Source organism: Ammospiza nelsoni, chromosome 3 (genome assembly GCF_027579445.1).
Source record: "Ammospiza nelsoni isolate bAmmNel1 chromosome 3, bAmmNel1.pri, whole genome shotgun sequence".
NCBI classification, from domain to species: domain Eukaryota; kingdom Metazoa; phylum Chordata; class Aves; order Passeriformes; family Passerellidae; genus Ammospiza; species Ammospiza nelsoni.
This window is the reverse complement of record NC_080635.1, coordinates 88653519-88679651: the sequence shown is the minus strand read 5'-3', so window position 1 is coordinate 88679651 and position 26133 is coordinate 88653519. Positions and strand designations below refer to the sequence as shown.

The 26133-nt window shown below is 40.6% G+C and overlaps 1 protein-coding gene across 1 annotated transcript in view; it reads right to left on the bottom strand.

The window, feature by feature from the left end:
- LRRC1 (leucine rich repeat containing 1) overlaps positions 1-26133 on the bottom strand; it is a 69208-nt gene that overhangs the window by 26923 nt on the left and 16152 nt on the right. Inside the window, exons 3-4 of the mRNA XM_059469138.1 lie at positions 12429-12507; positions 9225-9314 (exon numbers count right to left, since the gene is read on the bottom strand). Coding sequence (XP_059325121.1) covers positions 9225-9314; positions 12429-12507 — 169 coding nt within the window. The remainder of the gene's footprint in view (positions 1-9224; positions 9315-12428; positions 12508-26133) is intronic.

Genomic DNA, 26133 nt, shown 5'->3' with positions numbered 1-26133 from the left:
AACTGAACAAAGCCCTTCTCTTGATTAATAAAAGCTACACTTTTCCACCTTATGACAAAAGCAGCACTCAGCTGAGCCAGCACAACAAGAGTACAGGCTTTGGGAAATAAGGAAGCAAAGCTGGAAGAGATGAAGATCTAAAGCACCTGCAGAAATCCATGGCCCAATACACACCCCCTCCAGCAATCTTCAGCTGGCTGGGGGAATATAAAATCCCAAATGTAATTTCTCCTCACATTTGTAAAATTGGAAAAAGAGGGGGAAGACAGGAGAATGGGCATAGCCCCCATATTTATACAGAATAAAATAAGGTCCTGCACAATAAGGATAGGTAAGGTGAGAACACAGTATAGACTCTGAATATGGTCTGGTATTACACTCTTTACGCAGCAGCAATGACTACAGAACACAGCTCAAGGATACAGCACACAGAAATGGGAGATTTAGTCCACATTTTGACCAGTGCACCAGTTCCAAATGATTTCAGTTCACTGGGCCAGCATCTGAAGATTACTGGTACTTAGATACCCTGCCTGGGTATACAGCACATACACTGAAACGTCCATCATGACAGTACACTGGGAAGGAAAGGACCCAAAAGTAGGCAATTTACTGTCCTTTTTTTTTTTGTGCAGAAAAAGAATATGGTGTCTCTGTCTATTCAAGGGTCTTCCAAGATATAAGCTAACTGTGGTACTCTGACAATGGCATAAAAATGCATTAAACTAGCCATATTTAAATATATTCCAGCCCATTGCCACTGGTCAAATAAAACTACCAGTGCCATGTATGACCCTGCCCCAGGGCACAGCTGGGCTAGTTAGATGACTACAGACTCATGTGACAGGATCCTAGTAAGCTACTCCCATCCCACAAGGCTCCCAGCTGCAGATCAACAATGCACTGAGAGTCTGGCATTTAGCAGCTTTTATTCTCCAGGAAAATGACAGAGTTAATCAATAACTAGCTAGCTCTCAAAATACCTCTTACTCAGACTCTAAGTATTTGAAGGTACAACATATACCTTTGGGATAGGCTCCTGTTCCAAATCACTCCCAAAAACAACCTCTTTCTCTTCTCCTCTCGTGATTGTTTCCTCAACTGCACAAACCCTGGAAAGACCAAATGTCCAAACTCCCAAGGCTACATCAACCACATCATCCTGGTCTGCATAAAAAAGAGTGTGGCCAGCAGGTCAAGGGAAGTGATTCTATTCTGCCCTGCTGAGACCCCACCCGGAGCACTGCAACCAGCTCCAGGGGCCCCAGCACAGGAAAGGTACAGTCTTGCTGGAGCAGATCCAGAGGAGGGCCACAAAAATGATAAGAGGACTGGAGCACCTATCCTGTGAGAACAGGCCCAGAGAGTTTGCACTTTTCAGTCAGGAAAGAAATTTTTTACTATGAGGGTAATGAGATACTCTAACAGGACACACTGAGAAGCTGCAGATGCCTCCTCCCTAGTAGCCAAAGATAGACAGGACAGGGCTCTGAGCAACCATATCTAATGAAAGGCATTCCTGCCCACAACAGCAGGGGTGGATTAGATGATCTCTGAAGGTCCCTTCCAACCAACCCAAACCACTCTATCAAATTAGGTGCTTAAAGTTGGATTGTCTCAAGAGCTCCTGTAGCATGTACCCATTTTCAGAGTTAATTACCACTTCAGTTCTTCCCTGAGACTGCATTACTTTACCCAGTTACTATACCTGCCAGTAACCTATTGTCCCTGTGCCTGAACAACCAGCTCCATGTGGGTTTTTGGTGTAATGACATCTCCAATGCAACAGAAGCAGTATCGGCCACATAAGAATTCATATCCATTATATGGCAACCTACAAATAGCAGAGTAGCCCTGCCTTGGTTACTTTTTGCTCATCAAACTTGTTTTACAATGTGAATGATAAAAAAGAGCATTGATGAACTTTTGCAGAGCTAATCTGACAGAACTGAAAATGAGACCTTCTGTCCACACCATGCAATAGGGGAGAGCAATCTATGCAAATTCTTAGGTACTGAATGCCAGAAATCCTTATATGAGTTAGAAATTACAGGAAGTATTAATTTCCTAATTGAGGGCACTTCCTTATTTCAAAACAAACTGATCTTCACGCACATGAAGTCCTGTGGTTCTATGCCAGAATACAAGAGAAGCTGGAAAAACAACTAGAAACCAAAGTAACTAAATTTGGGTTTGATGAAATTGTTAATTTTGTCTCACCAGTATTATTAAAGACCATTCTTCCAGAAATATCTTTGAAAGCTTTCCTCCTCCTCCTTTTTGGAGGCAAAGCAACTTCACATAACTTGTATCTAAATTAAACATTATTCTTTACTCTCAAGTTTAAATGTATAAAAGCATTATATGAGGGGAAAGGCAAGAGGCTTGCCATAGCAGTCTACTTCTAAAGTTTGATAAGCAGAACAGCAGCCCAGCAGTAATTCTTGTAACATTATCTGAAATTAAGGATTATGTTCTTAACATTTGTAATTTCTACAGAGCTGGGAAAATTGGACACAAATTAGGGTGGGGAAATACTCCTTCCAAAGACTGTTTTTAAATAGGGACCAAAGAAATGAAGTTGACAATTTCGTCATCCTGGGTTTTAACGCAAGGACTCTGACTGAAAGTCAGAGAAAAGTACATTTGCATAGTCAGTTACTTGAATTGAATTGTCAATACCATTAATTGGCCCATAAAAAGCTACACATCTTCCACAAGTAAAAACTGGATAAAAATTGTTATTAGCCACTAACTGAGGGAAAGCCTCAATAGATGGCCAGTAGTACAAGTCACATTTATATTTTAAAAATAAAGTTCTCCATTTTATGGCCAAGGAATTTTCTAAATGTGTTACAGAGATAATCTAAATTGGTCTAACTTGCTTCTCAAGACTACTGAAATGGATTGAGAAGGCTAAACCCACTATTACAACAAAATTTTTGTTTTTAAAATATCATCCACTCATGCAACATCAATCTTCAATGTCTTCAACAAAAATGGAATTATTTTACTTTTCAAAAATACTGCTAAAGATATGTTAAATATCTTTTTCTTGTGCAACATAAAGGATGCAACATCTCTTATTTGAAGGCCAGATGGCACTGCATTCACCATTACATTGCTAGTGTTCCTGAAATAAACTTCCGAGTTCTTAACATTCAGTTTTGTCATTTACCAACCAGCTGTGATTAACACTGAATGCTCTACCTACTCAAACTCTGTAAATATTTCTTGCCATGCTAAATTCAGTTAAGCCACAGTAGGAGTTTTTAATACTATTTATATCAGCCTAGGCAGAGCACCTACATATAGTCGTCCTTCTACATATTTGTGAGATAAGCTTCCCCATCACTTCTGTCCGATCATGTAAGACTCCATGTTAATGGGACATTATTATGCTAAACCTGAAAAGAGAATTAAATTGTCTTGTTCCACGCAATTTTAAGAACATTCTCCATTCTGTGTGATGCTACCAGATGCATAATCTACACTTGAAACATCCAGGCATACACTAAGAAAAAAACACAGGCACGGACTGGTCCAAGAATCCATTCTAAGGATTAGTATGCCATTCTGGATCTGCTTCTGGACCATCTGCACTGAGCAGATCACCCCTGCCTTTGAAGATCTTTTATTCTCCAGCTACTTCTTCCATGATCAACATTACAGATTCTGTTTCAAAAGCTGCTGAAAACTTTGAAACCTCTCGAATTAGACATACATATGCAAAACCATCCCCCCAGTGACTAACACGAAATCTCTGGGTACTTGTGGTTCCATGACTGTTGGAAAACATGCCTGTAACAAATCTTTCTCCAAAACAATGCTCCTAAAGCACACCAACATTTGTTCTATTCTTGTCATTATGTTCACTTTCATAATGAAAGGCCTATTTCAGCATTCTACCTGCTAGCTGGAAATGTTAAGAGGAAAATATCTCTGCTTACCTGGTAATTCCCTTTCAGTAGTAACGTTCCACAGATCCATTCAGCCTGCTTGCAGCTTGGGGGTAAACCAGACTCATCAGACATCAGCATCAGAATATCCTTCACATCTAAAAAAATTCACCCCTCCCCACATCAAAAGTTTCTGAAGCTAAAATAAAGCTGTGCTACTTTCTTGCATCACAGATTGTGCAATTGTCTTTAAAAAAGAAGAGTGGAGGGGGAGGGGGAAACTGAATGATGGGGATACTACAAATCATTCTGTTTCGGTGATCTTTTGTTGAACCCTCAGGATTTTGAAATCATGTCCAAGTAGGAGACCATCTGTGTATTTTTAGGGGAAGAATAAAAATTGTGTACAGCAGAGGAAAGATTTTTTTATCCGCCATGTACGGAACTTTCAAAATACCCTACCTGCCAGTCATGAATAATCTTTTACTTTAAAGCAAAAAAAAAGTCATCTGGTAATCTTTATCTTTCCCATGCTAAAAAAATGCTGAAAACTAAAAACTGGATACGAGTTAGGTGCCTGGTGTGCCAATGGGCAGCAGGTCTTCAATCATAATTTAAAATACACTATTTTAAAGCTCTGCCCTTTGCTTCAGCTGTTTAAGAATTTAGTTGATTTTGGCACCCTTAGAGAACGTGACAGATAACTGTCTTTTTCAGATATGCATTTCATGCTGAAATTACTGTTCTTTCAGCTAAGGCCAATTCCTCATGAAGTACTGTTCTGAGAGTCCAATGCTAGATTAAACGTTGCAGACACATAAAAGGCTTTCCAAAGAAGGTACCTGGATCTTATTCAAGCCTAAGAACCACAAATAAATAACAAACACACAAAGCTGACACAATCTCTCTTCTCTTTCTAGACATTAAGCTGGAGGACCACTATGCAGATCTCTAAAATCATCAGTCTTTACTGGGAAAAAGCCAATATAACAGTGGCCTGAAGCCAACACTACAGAATGAACACATGGACAAGAAAGGTGCTGGAATATTCATACTGTTATTATAAGACATGCCCTAGGAAGCCTCACAGACATCCCAATTTATTCAAATATCCTTATGTACAAATACTCTGATTTTCAGTTTCAGGAAAAAGTCATGCCCTGTGTTTTGGCTGCTATGTGAATAAGGAAGTATTGAAGAAAAATAATCCTGGAAGCAAAGGGAAATTCCTAAATGTTACCCACGCTGGGAGGAACAGGTTATGCCTGCTTGTTGGGCAGCTCTAGACACAGACGGCCCTGCAGAATAGGCAAGGAAATTAGACTTGCTCTCATTAGTCTGAGAAAGGCTGTAAAAGACACTCCTACTCACAGCTTAAATGGTGTAACTTGTCTCTCCAAATGGTTCAACTAGCCAACAGGACAAGTCCTGCTCCAAACTGCACCCACCTAATTATCAGCTTAAGTATCTCCCATGCAATAGCATTCACTGCTTTACTCCAAATAGGAACCAAACCATGAGTCAAGAGAACACAAATCACAGAGAAACACAAAAAGCAGCACTGGTAATATGAGGATACCTAGTCTGTTATCCAGCCCTGTGCTCATCACACATCTTTCTAGAAAGCCCTGAAACAGTATATGAGCCTAAAAGAAGTAGGTTTAATCCAGCAAGAAAAATACAGCACATGTAACAGCACCAGGAAAGCAGAGTGAAGTGGTCACACAGAGTAAGAAAAGCTGACATACTCAGAGCATGGCTATGCATAAGCAAGAGGAAAGACAAAATGGTCAAGGAAAGCCTTGCCTATGTTCTTCGAACTTCCAGCTGTAAGTGTTTAAAAATATTCCTTCTGGCAATACAAAGGAAAAGAAAAATATAGAAGATCTGTGCAGAAGAATGCCTAACAGCACAGTAAAAGTACTGATGGAACTCTGCATATCAGCAGTTTGAACAAGCTCAGACACTGGCCTGGGACGGTGAAGCTGAACTCTGGCACTCATACATCAGACCATGGGAAAAACAGACAGGAGATGTGAATTCACAAGGAAGACACACTTCCAGTAAGGACTCCCAGGAAGGCAATTGAGCTCTATTATCTGCCATTAGTAAGTACTCACTAACATTAAAGTACTGCTGTTTGTAAAAGATTTGCCATTGCTTTTGCTGCTTTCCCCATTTAAGGGCAAATTGCCATCACCACAAGATTGTAAGTAGGTAGCTCAAAAACAGAGAGAGACACTAAGTACATACTGATCTCTGTGCTACATGAAGATGAGTTGGAGATTTCACTGGCTGTTCTAGGCATTTCCTAGACAGCACCATAAGACTGTAAGCAATCAGGATGCATTTCTCCAAGTTTCCACATACTCCAGTGGCCAGAAGACCTGCAGAAAGCACTGGGACTTAAAATCTTTCCTCGAACAAGTCCAACTATAGTAGAATAACTACCGGTATATTTTTACTCACTGTTTGGCAGCTCTCATTGGTCCAGCTTATTCCATCAAATAACAACATGCATTATTATCCAAAGCATACTGAAACTCCAATAATGCATTTACAAACATATCCAAACACCTTTTACAGACTTACTTAGTCTGCTCAGCCAGAAAACCAAGACTAGCACTACCTTTCAACTCCCAGCATTGGGGGAATGGAGTCCCAGCAGATGAAAAATAACAAAGGAAGGAACAACAAGTACAAATTTGTGGGTTTTACCTTTGGAAAAGCCACAGAGCATTCCACTGCTTTTACCAAATACAAGGTGATTGGCAGCACCATCAAATTCACTTCCAGTAAATGATGAAAATTTTGGCAACTAAAATAGGACACTTGCACGTGTTGGTAGCCAGACTGAAAAACAAATTTCTTACTTATAGATCTACGGCTAAAAAGTCAGTAAAATTCACTCTCAAGTGATCCATAAGGACTTTAGGTTGCAGTTCCAGTTCACTACAAGACCTCCCAATAATTTTGAGTTGGAATCAGATAGGAACTCTCTGTTGGACATTCCTCAATAGACTTCAGGAACAAGTACATTTTGGGTGGACACCCCATGAGTTTTCCTCATGCAACATTATCATTCTCCTGAGTTCAAAACAACGCATTTTCAGTCCAAGCTTCCTGTTGACTTCCCAACACATTCCTACCTATTTTGAATATCTGATAAGGCAAAAACAACAGCCCCACACATCTGTTTCTGCTTCTTTAAATATAAACCTGATAATAAAAGTTTCTACTAATGAGATTAAAATGTTTTTGTAAAAATACAATATTCACGTTCTAAACAGCTAATGTGGGAATACTTCCCAGATCAAAGCACCTGTCAGACTTGAATAAAGCCTATCCCTCCACGAGAACTCACCAAGACCACCAGGACAAGCCTGTGGCTCTTCCCAGCACAAGTGAGGACACCAGATTTTTAGTTTCAATATCAAGGATCAGATACTGATTTTAAAAGAGGATGGGTTGCATTGCTCTGTTCTGTGAGAGCTCATGCTGAAACTGCTTAGGATCAGTAAGAGGTAAATTTTTACCTTTCTTGCACAGCTCCGCATATCACCATCACTACAAGTTCTGGTATCCCCATTTTAACTGTACCTGTTTCCAGTCATCTGCTCCAAAACAGAGACTATTACCAGTGACACCACCAAATGAGAGGCAGAACAACCAAGAAGGCAGAGCCACCACAGCCAGTGAGGTGTCAGGGAAGCCAACAACCTTCCTGCAGCTACTGTCTGCAAAGCAGCAGTCCACAGCATGCTTTTGGGAATTGTGCTTGTCCTGTTTGTTCTATTTATTTTCAGAATCAGATGGGATCCCAAATTTTTTGCCTTGATTTTGGTAAATGCAAAGCTTGAACAGCCTTTTCTTAGTTACCAGTGCTGAAAAAGCTGCATGAAAAGTTATGTGAACTCTTACACTGAAGGAAGAATACCCCAATATCTCACAGTATGAATATCACAACATGGCCCATGCAATTTTTAGGGAAGACTCTGCCCTAATCACTGGGCTCACACTATCTGTACCTGTTAGTGCTTGTGGGAGGTTTCAAAAGAGATTTTCCACTTCTGTTGCAGCTGGTGTGATGCCAGTGGGAGCTTCATACCCATGGGAAGTGGTTGAAGTAATGCCAGTCTGAACTTGACTACATTGCTGGAGCTCTTATGATCAAGATCCTTTCTGCAGGACTCCTCTCTTTAGAAACATCTGGATTTTACTGAACTAACAACAAACCAGTAAAATGGGTAATAGTTGTGTGCAGCTATTTGCCAGGAGAGAATACTAAAGATGCCTACATATGCTCAAGGAGAAACTGGACAAGTACACAAAACAGATTCATTACGGGCTATCAATTAGACAAACGAAAATCCAAAGCTCAGGAAATCCTCTGAACCAGAAACAGTCAGGGGATGGAAAAAAGAGTCATCCCACACACACACACGTTGTTCTTCCAAACCCTCACCAGGCATCCACTTAGGGACATGGCAGAAGGAAGCTGGGCCAGATGAGCCTTTGGGCTGAATCAGCACAGCCATTCTCAAATGTTTAAGTGAGGAGCCATGGAACTACTACTTCTCCCTCAAATTGGAAAAGACACCCTTCTCTCCACTAAGGGGAGAGAGATTTCCCATCTGCCAGTGTAGATGTTGATTTCAGTCAAAAGGAAGCACTCAAACATTGCTCACTTCACTTTCCACATGAATCCACTTTGAAAGTCTCTCCTTGCAATGCTGATCTACTTTCCAGAGTGAACAAACATCTTAAAAACACATAAAATTTCATCCTAAAAGCTGTTCCATGAATTTTCATCTCCACAACTCCCATGGAAGTTTTTTTCAAAACCAGACAGCTCCCACAGCTAGTTAGGAAGCTTCTAAATTTCCATCCTGATCACAGCCAGCTTTTACCCATCTGTTCTTGTGCCAGCAATTGCCTGGTTTTGAGCTAAGCTGCAAGCCATCTGACATGTTCACAATAATGGATCAATGGTCTACTTAGGAAAGTAAAAGGTCAGATCAGCATGACAAAACACTGAATTAATTTTGCACCTAAAATTCCAAGTTATTTTAAATTCTAAAGAACAGAGTTTAACTGTACACATACACACTACAAGTTCTGCATTAACCTGCTCATGGAAAGTGAAAATGCCATTTTTTAGGAATTTTTTAAGAGATCCCTCCAACATGAAAGAACAGAAAAAAATAAGGATAGACCTGTAAATAATTTTATAGACGTATTAAATACAATTATGTGAATCATTTATAAAAGAAGTGCAACAATAAAGAGAAAAAATTAAAAAGTAATAAAGTGCAAAGAACTTACTTCCCAATGTTTTCAGGTAGTGCTTGCAGAGAGATGTCATTTACTGAAAGACACGTCAGATTCTGCAATTCAGGAAAGCTTTCAGGCAACCTATGGAGATATTAATTCAAATCAAGGACTTCCAGAAGTACTCACTTCCATGTGAGTAAGACTCTTAACAAATATACGCAGAGGGAGGAAAGCCCAGATTCTAGCATGAAAATTCTAAAGATCATAAAAAACCACCCAAAATTTAGGGACTTGAAAGTTTTTTCTGTGTCAAAGAACAGGTGATATACCACTCCTTCCCTGCACCCAATTTGCAACTTCAAAATGCTATAGGGCTTGAGAACATTTTAAGCATTTTCAGAAAACTGAAAAATAAAATCAAATACATTAAAAAAATAACAAACTTTTTAACTATTATTTTCCTGTATAACCAAATGGCAAAATGATTAAATTTTAATCTTATTCAGGCTCCAGTTACATACAGGCTAATAGCATGGCCATTTTCTATTAGCTGCTGGGCTACTCTTCAATTGCTGCTTTTTTGAAGAAACATGCTGTTCACTGTGAAGACAATGTTCTGCTGTTACAGCATTGCACATTTGCTGGTTCACAGCACAACAGCATGTTAACCCTTCCCTCTTACACTACAAAATGCAGTCACATGCAGAACACTTCGAGAGCTCCCAACGCCTTTAGGTCCATCACCCAGCTGGTGCTCTGCATGGTGTGGCTCTCCACTCCCTCACCCTCAGGGGCTCCTGTGCCCTTGCTGCTCACTGGCCATACCAAGAAACTCAGTTTGCAGCTGCACAAGAGACAGGATGAGCTAAGGGGGCCAATTAGGTAAAGAGGCAGAAGCCCCTGGCCCAGCCACTCAACTTCTGCTCAGCCCCCAGAGCATGCAACACAAGATCAAGCTGTAGCATTTGGTTTGGCTCCTGCTCTCCCCACCACCCAGCTCAAGGCACATGGTATGACCTGCAGGCAACCTGAAATGGAGACACATTAACAGGAAAATACAACTCTGCACAGGGGGGATGGGGAGAAGGAAAAAGGCAAATTACACTGTGGGGTGAAAGGGAGTTTTCATGTGATCAATTCTGTATGCACTACTTCATATTCTGGACCTTATTAACAGAAGATGCTCAATATCTTCAAAATGGAGCTTCAAAAGCTCCACTGGGACCACTCATTACCATTTAGACTCTGAACAGGTTTGAGAGGGGCCTTAAATCGTTTGATTGTCTTTTGCTCACCCTGATGTTAACAGGTAGCTGGAGTCAATAATTACTGCAGATCCCTTCCAACTAGAACTATTCTAGTCTCTCTACAGCAGGCAGTGGACTTCCATATCTAAAATTAATCTATACATGTGCATAAATATAAATAAATGCATCTGCTTTTTACTGATATAAATAATATATAAACCAGAAATAATCTGAAAACAGCTGGAAAAATGGTCTGCCAGCCATCTTTAATGCTCAGTTTCATCAGAGATTTAAGTTTGACAATGAGGCAGCATACTGTATTAGTGGTAGGACATTGATTGCAAAGATCTCCAACTGGCTTTTAAGCTTAGAGGAATTAAAGACAAGAATCAATGGCTAAAAAAATGTTCTAGAATACTACACAAAAGTAACTATTTGACTTTCCCACTTTGCCTGGGCAAATTAGTGTAAAAACTTACATGCTATTATATAGGTAAAACTGAAATTCTGGATCTCATCACAGAAATACCTGGCAACCATATGTAAACAGTTCCTGGAATCTGTGCTTTCTAACTTGGACTGCTTGGAGTGATGTTTTCCAGGACATGCACATGCTTAGGAGCCACTTTATCAAGAACTTTTAGAATTCCCTTAAATTATCAACACAGAGTTAGGAGATCTATTTCAACATCACTGAAAAACTCTTTTGTGAATTCCACAAAGCAGTAGCTGTGCATTACAGCTATTGTTTAAGGAAACACATTACTCGGGCCTCAGGCCTTACTGAGCACACAGAATGAATGAAGGAGGGTAACTAGAACACTATTACTGACACTTTTGATTTCAATACCAGGGGACACAGATCTGAGCTTTATACACTGCAACTGATGCCTGGAAAAAAGCTGTTCAGTGACCCTCACCACTTGTGTATCCAAACATCAGTTCAGCCTCAGTTTGCTTTGCCAGATTTTTGTGGTATTATTATCCTCACTATATAAATAGGCTACAGAGCCAGGGGGATTAAGATCACAAGTGTCCCTTTAATGCTCAGCGATGTGACTTTCAGAGAACTTAGGAGGCACTATGGGCAATATTCAAAGCACACGTCTGAAGAATCTGAGCTGTACACGTGGGAGAAGCAGTCTTGCAAAACCACTGGAGCGGCTTAAGCTCTTACAGACTCCTGTTTGTTAGCACTGCAGCAGCCCAGCCAGCCAGCCCTGCAAGTATCCCAGTACAAAGCAAAGCAGGTCACTGAGCACCCACTGTGAACACTCTGCCTTATGTGACTTGCTCAGCATCACAAAGCAGCTCTGTGGCAACGGCTGGTTCAAGAAATAGTTCTCCAAATAGTATTCAAAGGCTTTAACTAGCAAATCACCTCCTCTTTGCCAGTTCCACCCTCACTTTACTAGATAAATTCCAAATTCTTTAGGAAATTGAACAGAGAAATGTAAACAAAACTCCTCTTCCATACTAGAAGTGTGCATAAACCTCAGCTGCTGAGAACAGAGGCTGGCAGCAGACTCAGCAGCCACTGACAAACACAGCACATTTCTGCCTCATGTTACTGCGTGTCACTGTGTCCCAATTGATGGCAGGGTGATGAAATGCTAGTCCAAGCTTTAATCATTAGTAAAAGCCATTATCTGCAGCAGCTGATCTAAAGCCTATTCTAAATCGTCAGGCACCTGGGTTTGTGCCAATTGATTCCCTCTAACCACTGCTGTATCTTTCCCATGTACAAACATGGTTTTGCTATGCATTTAAGAAAAGGAATGAAAATCATTTTATAGACAATCAGATTTACCAAATCAGATTTTTCTGGCTGGCTAACAAATTTCATCCCTACCCAAAAAAGGATGCACATTATTTTAAATCTGAACTTTTGCTGCAGTCCCTGCCAGAGGCTCTGGGTCACAATTTTTAAGGGCTTATGTAAAATCATAATTGTTACAGCAGGACTGCAATTCTGGTACATCATATACCAAGAAGAAGGTGAAGTTACCTAGTCAGTGGATTGCCACTGAAATCTGCTACCTGTAGTGCTCTGCAGAATGAGATGCTTTCTGGTATTTCAGGAATATCTGCAGAAGAAAAAAAAAAGGAAAAAATTGTCAGTAACTGTATGGCATCGGCATTGAAATTATTGCTTAATGTCAGTAAGTAACTCACAACTGCAAGGTGTTATCTTGGTATCTTTCAAGACATTTTAACGTGCAAGACTGCTCCCTGTCCAAGTACAGAACTATAGAAGCAGACCCATTTTGTGCTTTTCACATCCCGTTTCCCCCTCCTACTCCATGTTAATCCTCCTACTACTCACCTGTCCTTGGACTGATCTTTATCAGACTCTGCCCATCAAAAGAATCAGACAACCAATATGCTAGGGCTGCCCTAAAGAGCCAATTATAATCTGAACCTCTGGTGAATTGATCAATACATGACCACATTCTGTAGTGGAAGAAAGAACATAGGAAAGGAAAACAGTGGAAGGAAGAGAATGTGCAAGCCTCTCCACATGCAATTTACACTCATGGAGCAGAAACAACCTCCCTTACACCACAGCCAAGTAATTAAAAAATTTTATTTACAGTGACAGGTTGCAAATAAGTAGTACCATAACTACACCATTTCAGATTGCCAGGAAGTAAACAGAAATATTTGTACATGAAAACAGGTGGATTTTTTTTCAAGGAACTTCAATACAGCACATATATATGCTCAAGTCAAGTACATCTTAGAAATAAAATTGTCTTCTGGCACTCTTACAGCAAACTGAATAACTTAATATCCACAAATAGGCTGCAAGTCTTCTGATTAAGTACCTGTTTACTGTCACTAAAAATTAAACAAATATTTATATTTCCTTGAATGCCAAAATTAATCTTTATGATTGATTTTGAAAGTAATTTTAAAAAAGTAAAATTTAAGTAAAGGTTGGACTTCTGTTCCAAAGTTTTTGGCCATTTCCACTGACCTCACCAGCCACATATGATCTAAATACATTGGAAAAAAAAAGAGAATTAGTTATTTTCCTACCTACTTGACTAACTCAGAATTGAATACCCATGAAATTTGTTCAGATTTTCTCCCCAAAAGAGGTGTGATGGAGAAAGAAGCACAGAAAAGAGGAAAGTACCTGCTCACCAGGTTCATCTCTTGCCAGGTAATCTCACCAAGAGCACCTAATTTGAATGCTTCCCAACTCAGAACAAAATCACAGAATGGTTTGAGTTGGAAAGCACCAAAAGCATCACCTAGTCCTACCCCCTGCCACAGGCAGGAACACCTTTCCACTAGACCCTGTAGCTCAAAGCCCCATCCAACCTGGCCTTGAAGACTTCCAGTAATGGGGCATCCACAGCTTCTCTGGGTAACCTGTTCCAGTCCCTCATCATCCCCACAGCAGTTAATTTCTTCCTAAAATCTCATCTAAATCCAGTCAAATAGACATGGAACTATTATCTTGCATTACAGCAACAACAAATACGGACACTGAACTTGGCTAACCAACAGCAAGTAAAAAATGTCATCCACTATCCAGTCTTCATGCTATTCTTCCCTGGGAACTAGCTGGAAATGTTCTGAAAGGGACATCTCTATTTCAAACCTTCTGAGGATGAAGAATTACTTATTTCTGTGCAACCAAGCCAGCATCCACAAACTTTAGAATGCATTTATGTACACACACAACCCTTTCCCACAGAGATACACACTTCAGCACGACAATCATTCTCACTGATTAAAAACAAACCAGCAAGCAAACAACAAAAAGTAAAGCTAAAGTAAAAATAACTATCCTAATTTGTCTGGGGAAAAAGATATATACACATAAAAACACAACATATAAAGCAGAAGATAAATCCTCAATGCAGAAATTTCTAAAACTAATCATGCTACCAATTTCCTCTCCCAAAATACAGTTTCACTGCCATTCTGCAAATAGTTTCTCTTGTACTCCTGTATGAGGTACTACAAAACCCAGAAAATATGCCTTCTCAACAAAACTATTTTGACATGCTTTTCCTGTTGTAACAGTCTTGGATACTACCTGTAAAAGCCAACAATCACCCAAGCTAAGGAAAAAATTACTCCAATATATATAAGATACCACTTGCAAAAACACAGTATAGGTACTGCTTATAGTCTGGATGTATTTGCAAATTACTGAATCTGTTCTGGAAATAAAATGTGCTTTCCCAGACTATGAAGTCACTACATGACCAAAATTCTTCAATAAAAAGAAGAGACACAGCAAACAGACACAGCAAAAACAAATTTCATTTTTGTAGGTTTTTCTCACATAATCTCTGACCCAGGAGACATGGGTAAAGCAATGTTGGAAGGAAGAGTTTTCCATGGACAAGAGGCATTGGGTTAGAGAACACCTAGGCAGACTTGACTTCCATAAGTCCAAGGGCCCTGTTGGGGCACGCTCACGCGTGCTGAGGGAGCTGGTGGACACCATGGCCAGACCACTCATGATCATCTCTGAAAGGTCATGGGGATGAAGAGAAGTGTCTGAGGATTGGACAAAAGCAAATGTCAGCCCAGTCTACAAAAAAAGCAAGAAGGGAACTGCTGGCCTCCCAGCTTCACCTCAATCCCTTCAAATAGATGATAAGAAGGTGATCAGGAATAGTCAGCATGGATTCACACCTGATGAAACTTATTGCCTTCCACAATGAAACAACTATCTGGATGGATGAGGGGAGAGCAATGGATATTGTCTCTTTCTTTGGACTTTAGCAAGGCTTTTGACACTGTCTTCCACAATAACCTTGTAGGCAAACCCAGTAGGTGCAGACTGAACAAATGGACAGAGGACAGAGAACTCACTGAGCTGTGAGTCCCCACCTGGAGAGCTGTGCCACATTCTGGGCTCCTCAGTGTGAGACAGGGAGCTCCTGAAACAGCTCCAAAAGGTGGTTAAGGGACAGGAACACCTCTCTTACAAGAAAGGCTGAGGGACTTGGGCCTGTTCACCTCAAGAAGAGACAACTGAGAGGGAATCTCCTCAACATCTATCAGTATCTGAAGGGAGGGTGTCAAGAGGATGTTTCCAGGCTCTTTTTGGTGGTGCCAAGCAATAGGACAAAAGGCAACAGATGGAAACTGATGCACAGGAAATTCCACCTGACTATAAGGAAAAACATCTTCACTGTGCAAGTGGCCAAGCACTGAAATAGGTTGCCCAGAGAGGCTGTAGAATCTTTTCCCTGGAAATATTCAAGAATCAGCTGGACACAATCCTATGCAATCCTGTGGTACAGGACAATCCTGCTTGAGCAGGGAGGTTGGATCAATGACCCACTGTGTTCCCTTCCAATATTACCCATTCTCTGATTTTGTAAAGTGCATTCCCCTCACTTGATTATTTTTCACTATTCATTTCTCTCCTCTGCCTATCTGGACAAAAGGATGGACAAAAATTCAGTGCAGCTCTCTGAAGCAAGGATCATTATACATTTACTGAATTCATTTTCATTGTCAAGCATCTTAGAAAGATTTCTCAAGCAAAACACAAGTTAAGATACTTCATCACTACGTGTGAAGATCAGTGTAACGTTGCATTGAATAAATGAATTCGGAAGAGAAAGGAAGAGGCACATTTTACTATATGACAAGAGTGAGTGATCATTGTAGCAGAGAAGATAACGGTCCAGAATAAAACCACTGACATAACCAATGGAATGCAGCAGAGGTTATTAAAATATATAAAGAAGTCCTTGTGTCTCTTGATGGATTAAGAACCTTTCACCATTAGTGTTGAGTACTCAATTTTGTTACAGACATTAACATATACATGCCTGCCAGTATCAGCAACAGTAAGGTTGAATACTTTTCTTGACACTGCTGGATAACCAGCTCAAATCCTACTTAAATATCTAGGATTCTTCTAATGCTACACTCTGATGAATGTTTTGCATTTACACGCTGCCCCAGATGTCCTGGTATGCAGACTGTGCAGCACTGCTAATAATACAGCCATAAACCAAACATAAGCCCTGTGACATGTGACAGTACAGATACACTGACAGCAGAAATGAACTTGTGGCAGCAGCAGTGGATCAAAATCAGAGTCAGCAGTCATGCATACAAGAGGGCATGTGTCCCCCACTCCATTCAAAGCACCTCTTCTGATGTTTATATGTTTATTGTTACAGTTTGCACAAGAATTTGCTAACAATTTAGCAAGCCCTGTACAAGTAACTTTAGAAGTAAATTTGACACTAGGGAATTCTGTACTGCCTAGATAAGGAAATTACTTCGAAAAATCCTTCTGATTGATGATAATCCTTTCCTCCTCTCCCCCCCACCTTTTTTTTTTTTTTGGAAGATTTTTACAACAGTTACATCAGTCAATCCACATTCCCCCACTTTTCTTCCTCTAATGGCTGGGAGAGTTATTTTTAAAGTGATAAAATTTTTGTATGGCACATTTTTTCCAGCATTCTATGTTAAATTTCAAGAATTGATAATATTCCATCTACACAAAGGCTACAGTACAGCTAGCATCCTTTATACATCCTGCAACATTGAACATAATTTCCAACACTAATCAATATCACAACACCAATGGCCAGGAAAGTCCTGGGCTGTGACAGGGCTGCCAGACCAGAGCTACTCAAAGAGTGACTCTCAAGTATAAGGGTAGAGGTCAAAAAAGTATTTTTGCAAGAACTTTGCTGAATTCTCAGATATGAGAGATGCCCCACATTCCTCAGGGAGAGTTTACCACGCTCAAGAGTCCTTCAGGGAGCAACTACTGGATGCAGTCATATTTTCCAGCTATGAAGGCAGCACAGAGCACTGTGTGTTAGGAGCACAGGAGCTGGCACACTGCATACACCCCAGCCAGAATCAGCAGAACAGACCAGATTTACCTGGTCATAGTGAAAAGTCCACCAAGAGGTATATACAGCACTTTTACATAAAACACCTTTAACTGCTTAGCAACTAGTAGTAACTCATAAATATAATTTAACAGCTGATTAGTTTACACCAAATTTATACCCAAAGAAGCCCATTCTAGACTCAAAGACTGTGAATCCATGCAGCATTACCCCTCAGGAGAGATAATCAGCAGCAAACCAGGTCTCATCCATCCAATTCAATACACAGATTATTTCTCATATATAATATACATTATCAACTATTCACACATACACCCACACACACCGAAGGTCCATGGATGCATTAAGCACCACAATGCTCAAGTGATTTAGGAGCTTAAAGGTTCTCTTGTCACTTCCAGGGGGGCTCCTCTGTGCCACCCACCTTCTCAGAAGGATCCCTGAGAAGCCTGCTCCTGGAAAAGCTCAGTTTTCCAGCCCTGCTCTCCACCCCTCCTCCCTCTACTAAACATGGAAGGAAACTGCTCACTTTGTCAAATACCTTTCAAGTGGGAATTTGTGCTGCAAGCATTTGTTTGTCTTTCTGAAGGGCTCTCCAGCTGGAAAGCCCAGCTGAGCAGGCTGCTGTGACACAAATGTCCCCACCACATCTCTGCACCCTCCCAAATGCAGCTCCCGAGGGTCTGATCCGGCAGGGGAAAGGGATGGAGGAAGGTTACTCATCCTCTCCCTCCATTTCCATACTGAGATCATGACATTCTCATTGATCAGACAGGTTTCCCTTTTTTTAAAACCAGAAGGCTCTGCTACTAGCCCTGAAGTCAGAAGTAATCAACCTCTTGTGATGAAGTGCTACAAATTTTGGGGCACAATGTGACAGGAGTCATGTGGTTCTTGCAAAGTCTATTGAGAATAAGTGGTTCTTTTAACAGGCCATAACATTTTCCTCTTCAGGCTCTGAAGCTGAGGATATACAACACACAAGAGATAAAGTTCTTTCAAGACTTGTCTTTAAAGCTTTAAGGAAAATTCACCAACAGGTTCAGGTTGCATTTTCTCAAGTAAATCCCTTACTGAATAATTAACAAGAAACTGAAGAGACATGTCTCATTTCTCCTCCTCACTGCTTCTGGAAACATCCCTTTCCAAAACACCAGAGGCACCAGGGACAAAGTCCTCACAAAACAGCATTTCACACATACATTTATATTGGACATGTTACTTGAAAGAAAACTGTGCAGGGACATAAGAACAAGCTGGATTTTTGAACAGACAGCATGTTGTAATTCAACAGACTATCCTTCTCAGCTGCAGCAAGCAGCAGGAACAGAGATCAGGAGCTGTAAATTTGAAACAGGAGGAAAAAAGAAGGGGGGGAGAGAAGGAAGAACTGGAAGACCAGATCACAAGGCAAAAAATAGTTCCAGGTGAATTAGGTGCAAGAGCCCAAGTTTGAACAACAAATTTATGTATTCTGCCTTTTCACTTATACATGCCAGTCAAGAGTTGAACAGAAGAGTTAATGGAGATATTTTTATAAGAATTTCCACCTTGGATCTCAAGGACAATAGGAATTAAATACTTTTAGTCTGAGAAGTAAGGGTAAAAATTGTGAAAACTAGTATTCTACCTATGAAGCTGTGGATGAGAGAACTTTATTCCAGACTAATTCTTCATTAACTTCATTGTCATGTCATCTTACATTCTCAATAAAATGGAAACTGAAACCCAAGCAAATCTGTGAATACAAGCACTAACAACTTGTCTGCAGATTACCATGTTAATCATCTCTAAGCTAGATTATTCAGAAAATTAAGTTTTTATTTTATGTCACTCCTATGTGTACTGTCTGATGTTTAACACTCCAGCTGACACTTGAGGCAGGCCTAAGGTTTCTGCCTACAACTTTTCCTGCTCCTCTCCACAGCTTTCCTTTGGCTTTGTATGAAGGCACTATTGCTAGATGCACACATAAATACATTAGCAAAGTCTCATCAGAAAGAACAGTTAAATCTGACAGAACATGCCATGATGGAAAAATCCACTTTTCTGCAATCCATTTAAAAATAACATCTTCTAGACTTCTCTAATTAAATTATTCTATCATGAGATTTCATTTGTCTTCTCTTTCTCAATCACAGTCACCACTTGCTGCTTCTTCCCTCTCCTTGATGAGAAGCCCTGCACAAGGACATGGTCCAGTAATTTCTCTCCTCACCTTACTTCTCCTGCAGCATATAAAGCTCTCCTCTTCCTCCAACCTACTGACATCAAATTGATTTTAGTGACACAGATTCACAAATCAGATTCGCTTTTACATCACTTCTTCAAAGTAAGAAAGAATTTCTACATGTCTGAGGCACTGTGCAGAGCTCCAGAGTCCAAAAGTCATTTGCAGGAGGTGTTTCTTTCTTCCCTAATCTGCTCCTTTGTGTATCAATCCCTAAACCTCATGTGTAAGACATTAAAGTGATGATGTTTTTAAGCACAAATTTTAAACTAACCTCAAGGGAGAAATGGGAGATAATACAAAGAAAAGGTATGTCACAGAAATCAGATGTGTCAAAAAAAGCCCAACTCAAAAAAATCAAAACTTAAGCATGCAACACAATTGTTAGCAAGCAGCCATCTAAAAGAGCAAAAAATTATCTTATCTCCAAGTCTGCTCTGCTTTCATTAGCACAAAAAATTCCCCCAAATCCCCACAAAACCAAAAACCAGTTACTATTCAGATTATATGCAGACTATATGCAGACTTAAATTACTCTACCACCATACAGAACACAACAGTCTCTGGTGGGGTGTTCCATCACTTTCAGGTGTTCACACCAGGGTTGCAGCAACTGCATTCACAGGATGCTTTCTTGTATCAGATAAGACATGTCCATACAGGAGTAGGAGAGCAAATCTTGTTTGTCTGTAAGCACTCACTTGCACACCAATCAGTTCAGAAGGCAAACAAGCAACATCCAGGAGATGCATATGTTAACAAAAAAGATGTATTTGTCAACTATACTGCCTTCCAGCACAGATTGCTGGCTTCAGGACTTTTGCTTGTCCCGTGAGAAAGAAAGCATCAATTCCCATCTATTTCTCAGCATCCTAGGTTTTGCTATTCACCACCAGACCTATATCAGCACATTCATGTTAAGGCAGTTGGTGGCAGGCAGAGAAGAAGAGGATTTAATGGAGGAAGTCTCTGCTCAGATACTGTGGAAATGCAGCAGAGGTGGACAGCCAGACTCCAGGCAAGAGCACAAAGCAACAGCAGCAGCTGCCAGGCAAGAGAGCAGAATCCAGGGACTGGATGTGAGGCTGTGCAACAAGATCAGACGACTCAAAAGTGCTTCTCCCTACTTAGCTTATCTCTTCACTGTACAACAGCTGCATCACCAGCCCAGGCTGAACCAAAACAAGTGTTCAAGCCTTTCCTCCATCAGAATATCTAGTTTGAAAAAACATTGGTTATCTTGTTTTCAGTGGAGGAGAGGGAAAGAGGAACACTTGCTCACTTTGTGGGCAGAAGAGAAGGATCCTGCAGTACAGATGACAGGCACACCTTGGAGAGCAGGTGGCTGAATTAAGAAGGGGAAGCACTGATGTGCAGGCACTGCTACAAACAAGTGAGCTGAGTCTCAGACAGCGAAGCAAAGGTTCTACACCACCCTTCAGCAAGGCCTACTCCCCTGGCCTTCTAATCACTTGTTGAATAAAATTTATCTACCACACAATGCATGTGGTGTCCTGATGATGACCAAGATCTCCAAAGAAACTTTCAATCAGGTTTTAAAGTGACTAAAAAGAACAGACTTCAAATAAAAAGCAGAAATATCAAATTGTCTGCAGCTGAAAGTAGGACAGTTAAATACCATTTTTGCAAAGTTCTCCAAGCACCTTGAGAGCTGAAGACAAAACAAAATATAAGTTTCTAAATTTGCAACTGTGATCCATTTTGGAAGCAAGGAAAACTTAAGAATAAGACTCATGGAGCACTTGGGATACTGATCTTCTAGAGACTGACTTCCAAAGTCTTGGACTCTGCTCAGATCTTGTGTAGCAGCAATGTAGTCTTTCTTCACACAGTGCAGTGATTATTGACATGCTTGTGAGGAACCATCTCTACTGTTATGGTAATCCTAAAGTAGCATATGCATCTTTGGTTAAATCTGTAATTATTTTCATATAAATGACAGCATATGGCAACTGTGAGGAGAGAGGATTTTGAAATGAGAATATTCTCATGTCTCAAGACTTGTATCCAGAACAAGCACACTATCAATACAGTTGTAAGTTCAGTTTAATCAGAAACTACAAAAATGGGTAGCAACTAATATATCATGTAGCCAGAGTTCATCGCTATGGTAGGTATAAAATATTAACTGTACACATTAAACAAACAGTATTATTCTTACTGGTTATCATAGTAAAGAACCATGTTGAGAGTTTGGTATCAAGCATCATGCAGAGCCAAATATAGCTTAACAAGATGTGCCCACACAGAGATTTCCTCAGTAGGTGCCACAGCAAAACCCATCACTTCTCAGTTCACAAAGTAATGGATCTCAGCTCCACCAAGAGCTGAATCAGCAAACAGAACAGGAATAACCTCTCTACCAATAAGATAAAAAACTATTTCATTCTCCCACTGCACTCACACTTGCATCTTTTCCATGGTTTTGAGTCTTGGGGCTTGGACATAACACCAAACTGCAATGTTACAGACCACTTCCACAGAGGACCACACCATCTGAGTCCCCTTACCAGCTGCCAGCTGTAAAGTCACTACAGGCAGCCAGTGCAAAACTGCCAGCACAGAGCAATTACCAATGCTATGGGCTAGCATCACCAAGTCCTTGGTATAAACATTCAATGGAAGCAAGAGGAGCAGCAGAAAAGCCTGCCAGGCTTTGATCACAAATAGACAGCAACTCACAGGCAGACACAGCAGTGCAAGAAGCTCCTCTCCTACAAAAGCAACAGGGTCAGCCTGCATCAGAGAAAGGGGTGGACAGCAGGACGGTTCAAATGGCACTCCTGAAGCTGGGAACGATAGGAAAGCCACTCCAGTGCCTAATTCCTACTATCTTAGCTCACAGTGATTTTCTTTTTATGCTAAAAGAGCTGAATGAAAACAAGCTGCTGACAATCTGTCAATGGCTGTGAAAGGTGTATGACATTAAGAACAACAGGCCTGGGTTCCACAGCACACCTGTTAAGAGAAAGCGTGTGCAGGATAGAAATTTCTTTCAAGTAAGAATACAGCAGTTAAACTAACAGCTTCAGGGCATTTTAAGGAACATGCAATATCATGACAAAAACACATGAGTGGAGCTTGGAGTATTTAGTATTTGTCAAAAGCAAACAATACCCCTCTTCTTGGAGAAGAGGGATACTAAAAAGGATTGCACCACCTCTGCAAGAATACAGCATACATGCATAGTACACAGAATCCTGAATATCAGCATGCCTTAAATTAACTGCAGAAATTTTATGCATTGCCCCTCCTGTCCAGAAGAAGCTACAGAACAAGAAAAGCCATTAACATTTTAATGAACCCAGGATAGCAGGGCCCTAAGCTCTAAGAATTTGGCCTCCAGGGGCTGTGCAAGAAGAAAAGGGGGGATGGAGTCACTGAAGGAAATCTCTGGGGGATGAGAAGCACGGGGTAGCAACCTGCTACAGCTCACAGGGATCTGAAACACAGGGCATGCCTTTGGAAGAAAGGGAAGATAAATGAAGATCCAGTCGAGGCACCAGGAAAGAACTGCAGACATTCAAGCACATCTTTCTGTCTTTGGAGACTGCACTTTATAAATCACTGGGTCTTTCAGGACTTACCTGAGAGAAATGTCTGAGTTCTGTGGGGAACAAAATAGCACACAGGCATTTGTGACTGTGCTTAGAGCAGAATCCTCCCCTCCCTCATGCAGAGCAAAGACTTGCACTGGAGCTCCATGCAAAGCACCTGAGCCCTACCCAGACTTTAGGGTGATCAAGCAAGAATGCTTCAGTGACCCAGTGTCTTCACAGAATTCACCTGTGGTATGAGAATCCAGGAAAAGATTTGATCAACCCTGGCGAGTCTGAGGGAACCAGCAGTAGCTTCAAACACACAGCAGGTGAGTTTCTATCTCAGAAGATTCTTCAGGAACACTCCTGAGTTTCAGACATGCTTTGCCAGCAAGTCAAAAGCGCAGGCATGCACTGTTGAAATCCTATTGTGTCTGTTTTCTTTAGCCTTAGAATGAGCACATGAGCTTTTTGAACAACTTGATACCAAGAAGCAGAGACAAACTGCATTACCAAATAACCTTCAAAGTGTTCACCATCACTATGCTGTTTTCTTAGCACAGCTTCTGTGCCCTCTTATATATTCCAGTCCCGGATTCATCCTTTCAACCTTAGCACAAATAACAGCCCCAGCCAGACTAGAAAAGCACAGTAGGGATGCTTCCTAGGAAAATCTGCATGAACACACGGGCCTTCCAGGGCATGAGAAATAGCATCAACATGCAAATACTCCAGGAAAAGTTTAAGAATATATGGCTGCTAGCCTTCCCAAATCCTTTTCCTTATGCACCACTGAGGCTATCCTTACCTTCCCCAGACTTCTCTCACATACACAGGGAGCATCAAATTTCCATCTGCTCAAGACTTTTTAGTTTAATCTCTTTGAAGGATGCTTGTAGCTCTAGAGTCACTCATTAACCAAGAAACTGCTTAAAGAATTTATTATTGTAGCACATTTTTAACATATATACTAACATGTCTTGGGCATTTTAGAACACCTGAGAATTTAAGAGAGACATGTCAGAGTTTCCCTATGGACCCTTCCCAAGTGTGTACAAAACAATGCTACCTGCATGGCACATAATGCTGTATGGCACACGTACACAGAGCTACCTGCAGAGACCAGCAGAGACTGATCCCTCCTCTAGATTCAGCACCCCACAGCTGCTCCAAGCACAACTGGCCACCACAGCTTGGAAGGGCACCCAAGTCCATCCCTATGACACACTCATCATCTCACGTGGCTTCAAATGTCAAGCCATATGTTCATATGTTGGCCAAAGGGTTATAAACTAGGAGAAAGGAAGACATGTTATCATTTTATTATGGCAGAAATCAAAGTGCTCAGTTTATTCAAAACCCTTTCCTCCTTCTGTGATGAGAGGTTAAAATAGAAAAAGCTATTCCCATGCAGAGAACATTAAATGAATTTATATCAGCATTTTTAAGCTCTTGAGGAAATAGAATGGCCAGAACTGAAGGCAATTAGTGCACCAAACCAGACAACTAGAACAACAAAAAACACAGAACAATGATCTCTTATTTCCCAAGCTCAGATGTCACCATCACACTCTCCTATTCATGCAGCATACTGCATTTTGAAAAGCAGAGCTGTTTTTCTCTGCCTGAAAGGAAAATGAAGAGTTCCTATTTTTTTCCTAAGTAATTTTGGGCAGTCAGAAAAAGAAAAATCTTTTGGAGTGCAAACAACTGAACAGGACAAACCTGTGGCAGGTTCAGAATGAGGCATACCAGGAGGTGGATTCAAAATACAAAGCTAATAAATTGAAGTACTGTAAAGCTCAAAAACCTTTTGTGAGAATTCCCCCTGCAGCACCCCAGATGGTGTGTTATGCCTTTTGATTTGGAGAACCATGAGACAATCATAAAAATGGCCAAACAGTGGAAAGTAAGACTAGTTATTTTCCACCACAGCCCCCTTGCACCACATTGCACGGTGCATTTTTAATTTGAAGAGTCAAGTCATGCAGTAACTGTGACATAATTAAGCAGAGGGAAATGGTATCAGTCACCTTTGCAATGAACCACAGAGAAAAGAAAGCAATGCCATAAAATGGGTAATTAACACTGAACCTTGGATATAGGAAAGGAACTGCTCCCTGCCACCTGCATTAGTTCAACCCATTACTGGAAAAAATACTTCCCTGTGCAGTAACTTCTACTGACACACACATCTACCCAGCCATAAACATTCACACCATCTGCTCTTGTTACAGCTCAGTTCTCAAGCCAGCTTCCAAGCCAGGCCGACAAGAGTTCACATGGCTCTGATCCACCAGCTCTTTTCCAACTAGTTATTCATTTGCAAAGAGAATTACTAAGCCAACAGAGGGTTTCTTTTTGTATGAGGTCTCTCACTGACAGCACCCAACTCAGCCAAACTCAGTAGCCAAACACCACATCAACTAATGTTCATGTATTTCTAAAATGTTTTAACTAATCTGTCTCTTCAGTCTCTGGGGTTTTTTCCAGTTTTCTTCTCTTAAAAGGTTTTCCAAATGTGCATAAAATTATATGGTTCACAGAAATTTTTCAGCAATTGCCTGGAGACTCATCACGCTTCATCAATTATATTACCAGATAGAGATAGAATTTAAAGCACCAAAACAAATAAAGGAAATATGCTATAGAAAGGTGAAGTACCAACAATATTCTCAGTCACAAAGAGTCGATGTGAAGTTAAACCATCAAGAAAAAAAGGCTCCCAGTTACACTGTTTATTTTCTTGAATATTCAATTACAACCCTCATTTATTTACAAGGTTACACAACCTTGATCGCTCCCACCCCTTCCATCACAGCTGAGAGAGCATTTTGAGCACATCCACTGCACGTAAGGAAGCAAAAATAGCTGACAGTTGCTCTAATTTGGTAACACAGATTCACTGGTTTTAGATCACTGGGTCAAAAGACTGCTTAAAGGTGACCCAGCAGCCCCTGAACTTCTTGTAGAACTAGTAAGTTCACCAGGCCACAGAAAAAAAATAGTTGTTTTCACTCCATCACAATGCAGGACAATATACACAGCAAGCATTGCAAGCAA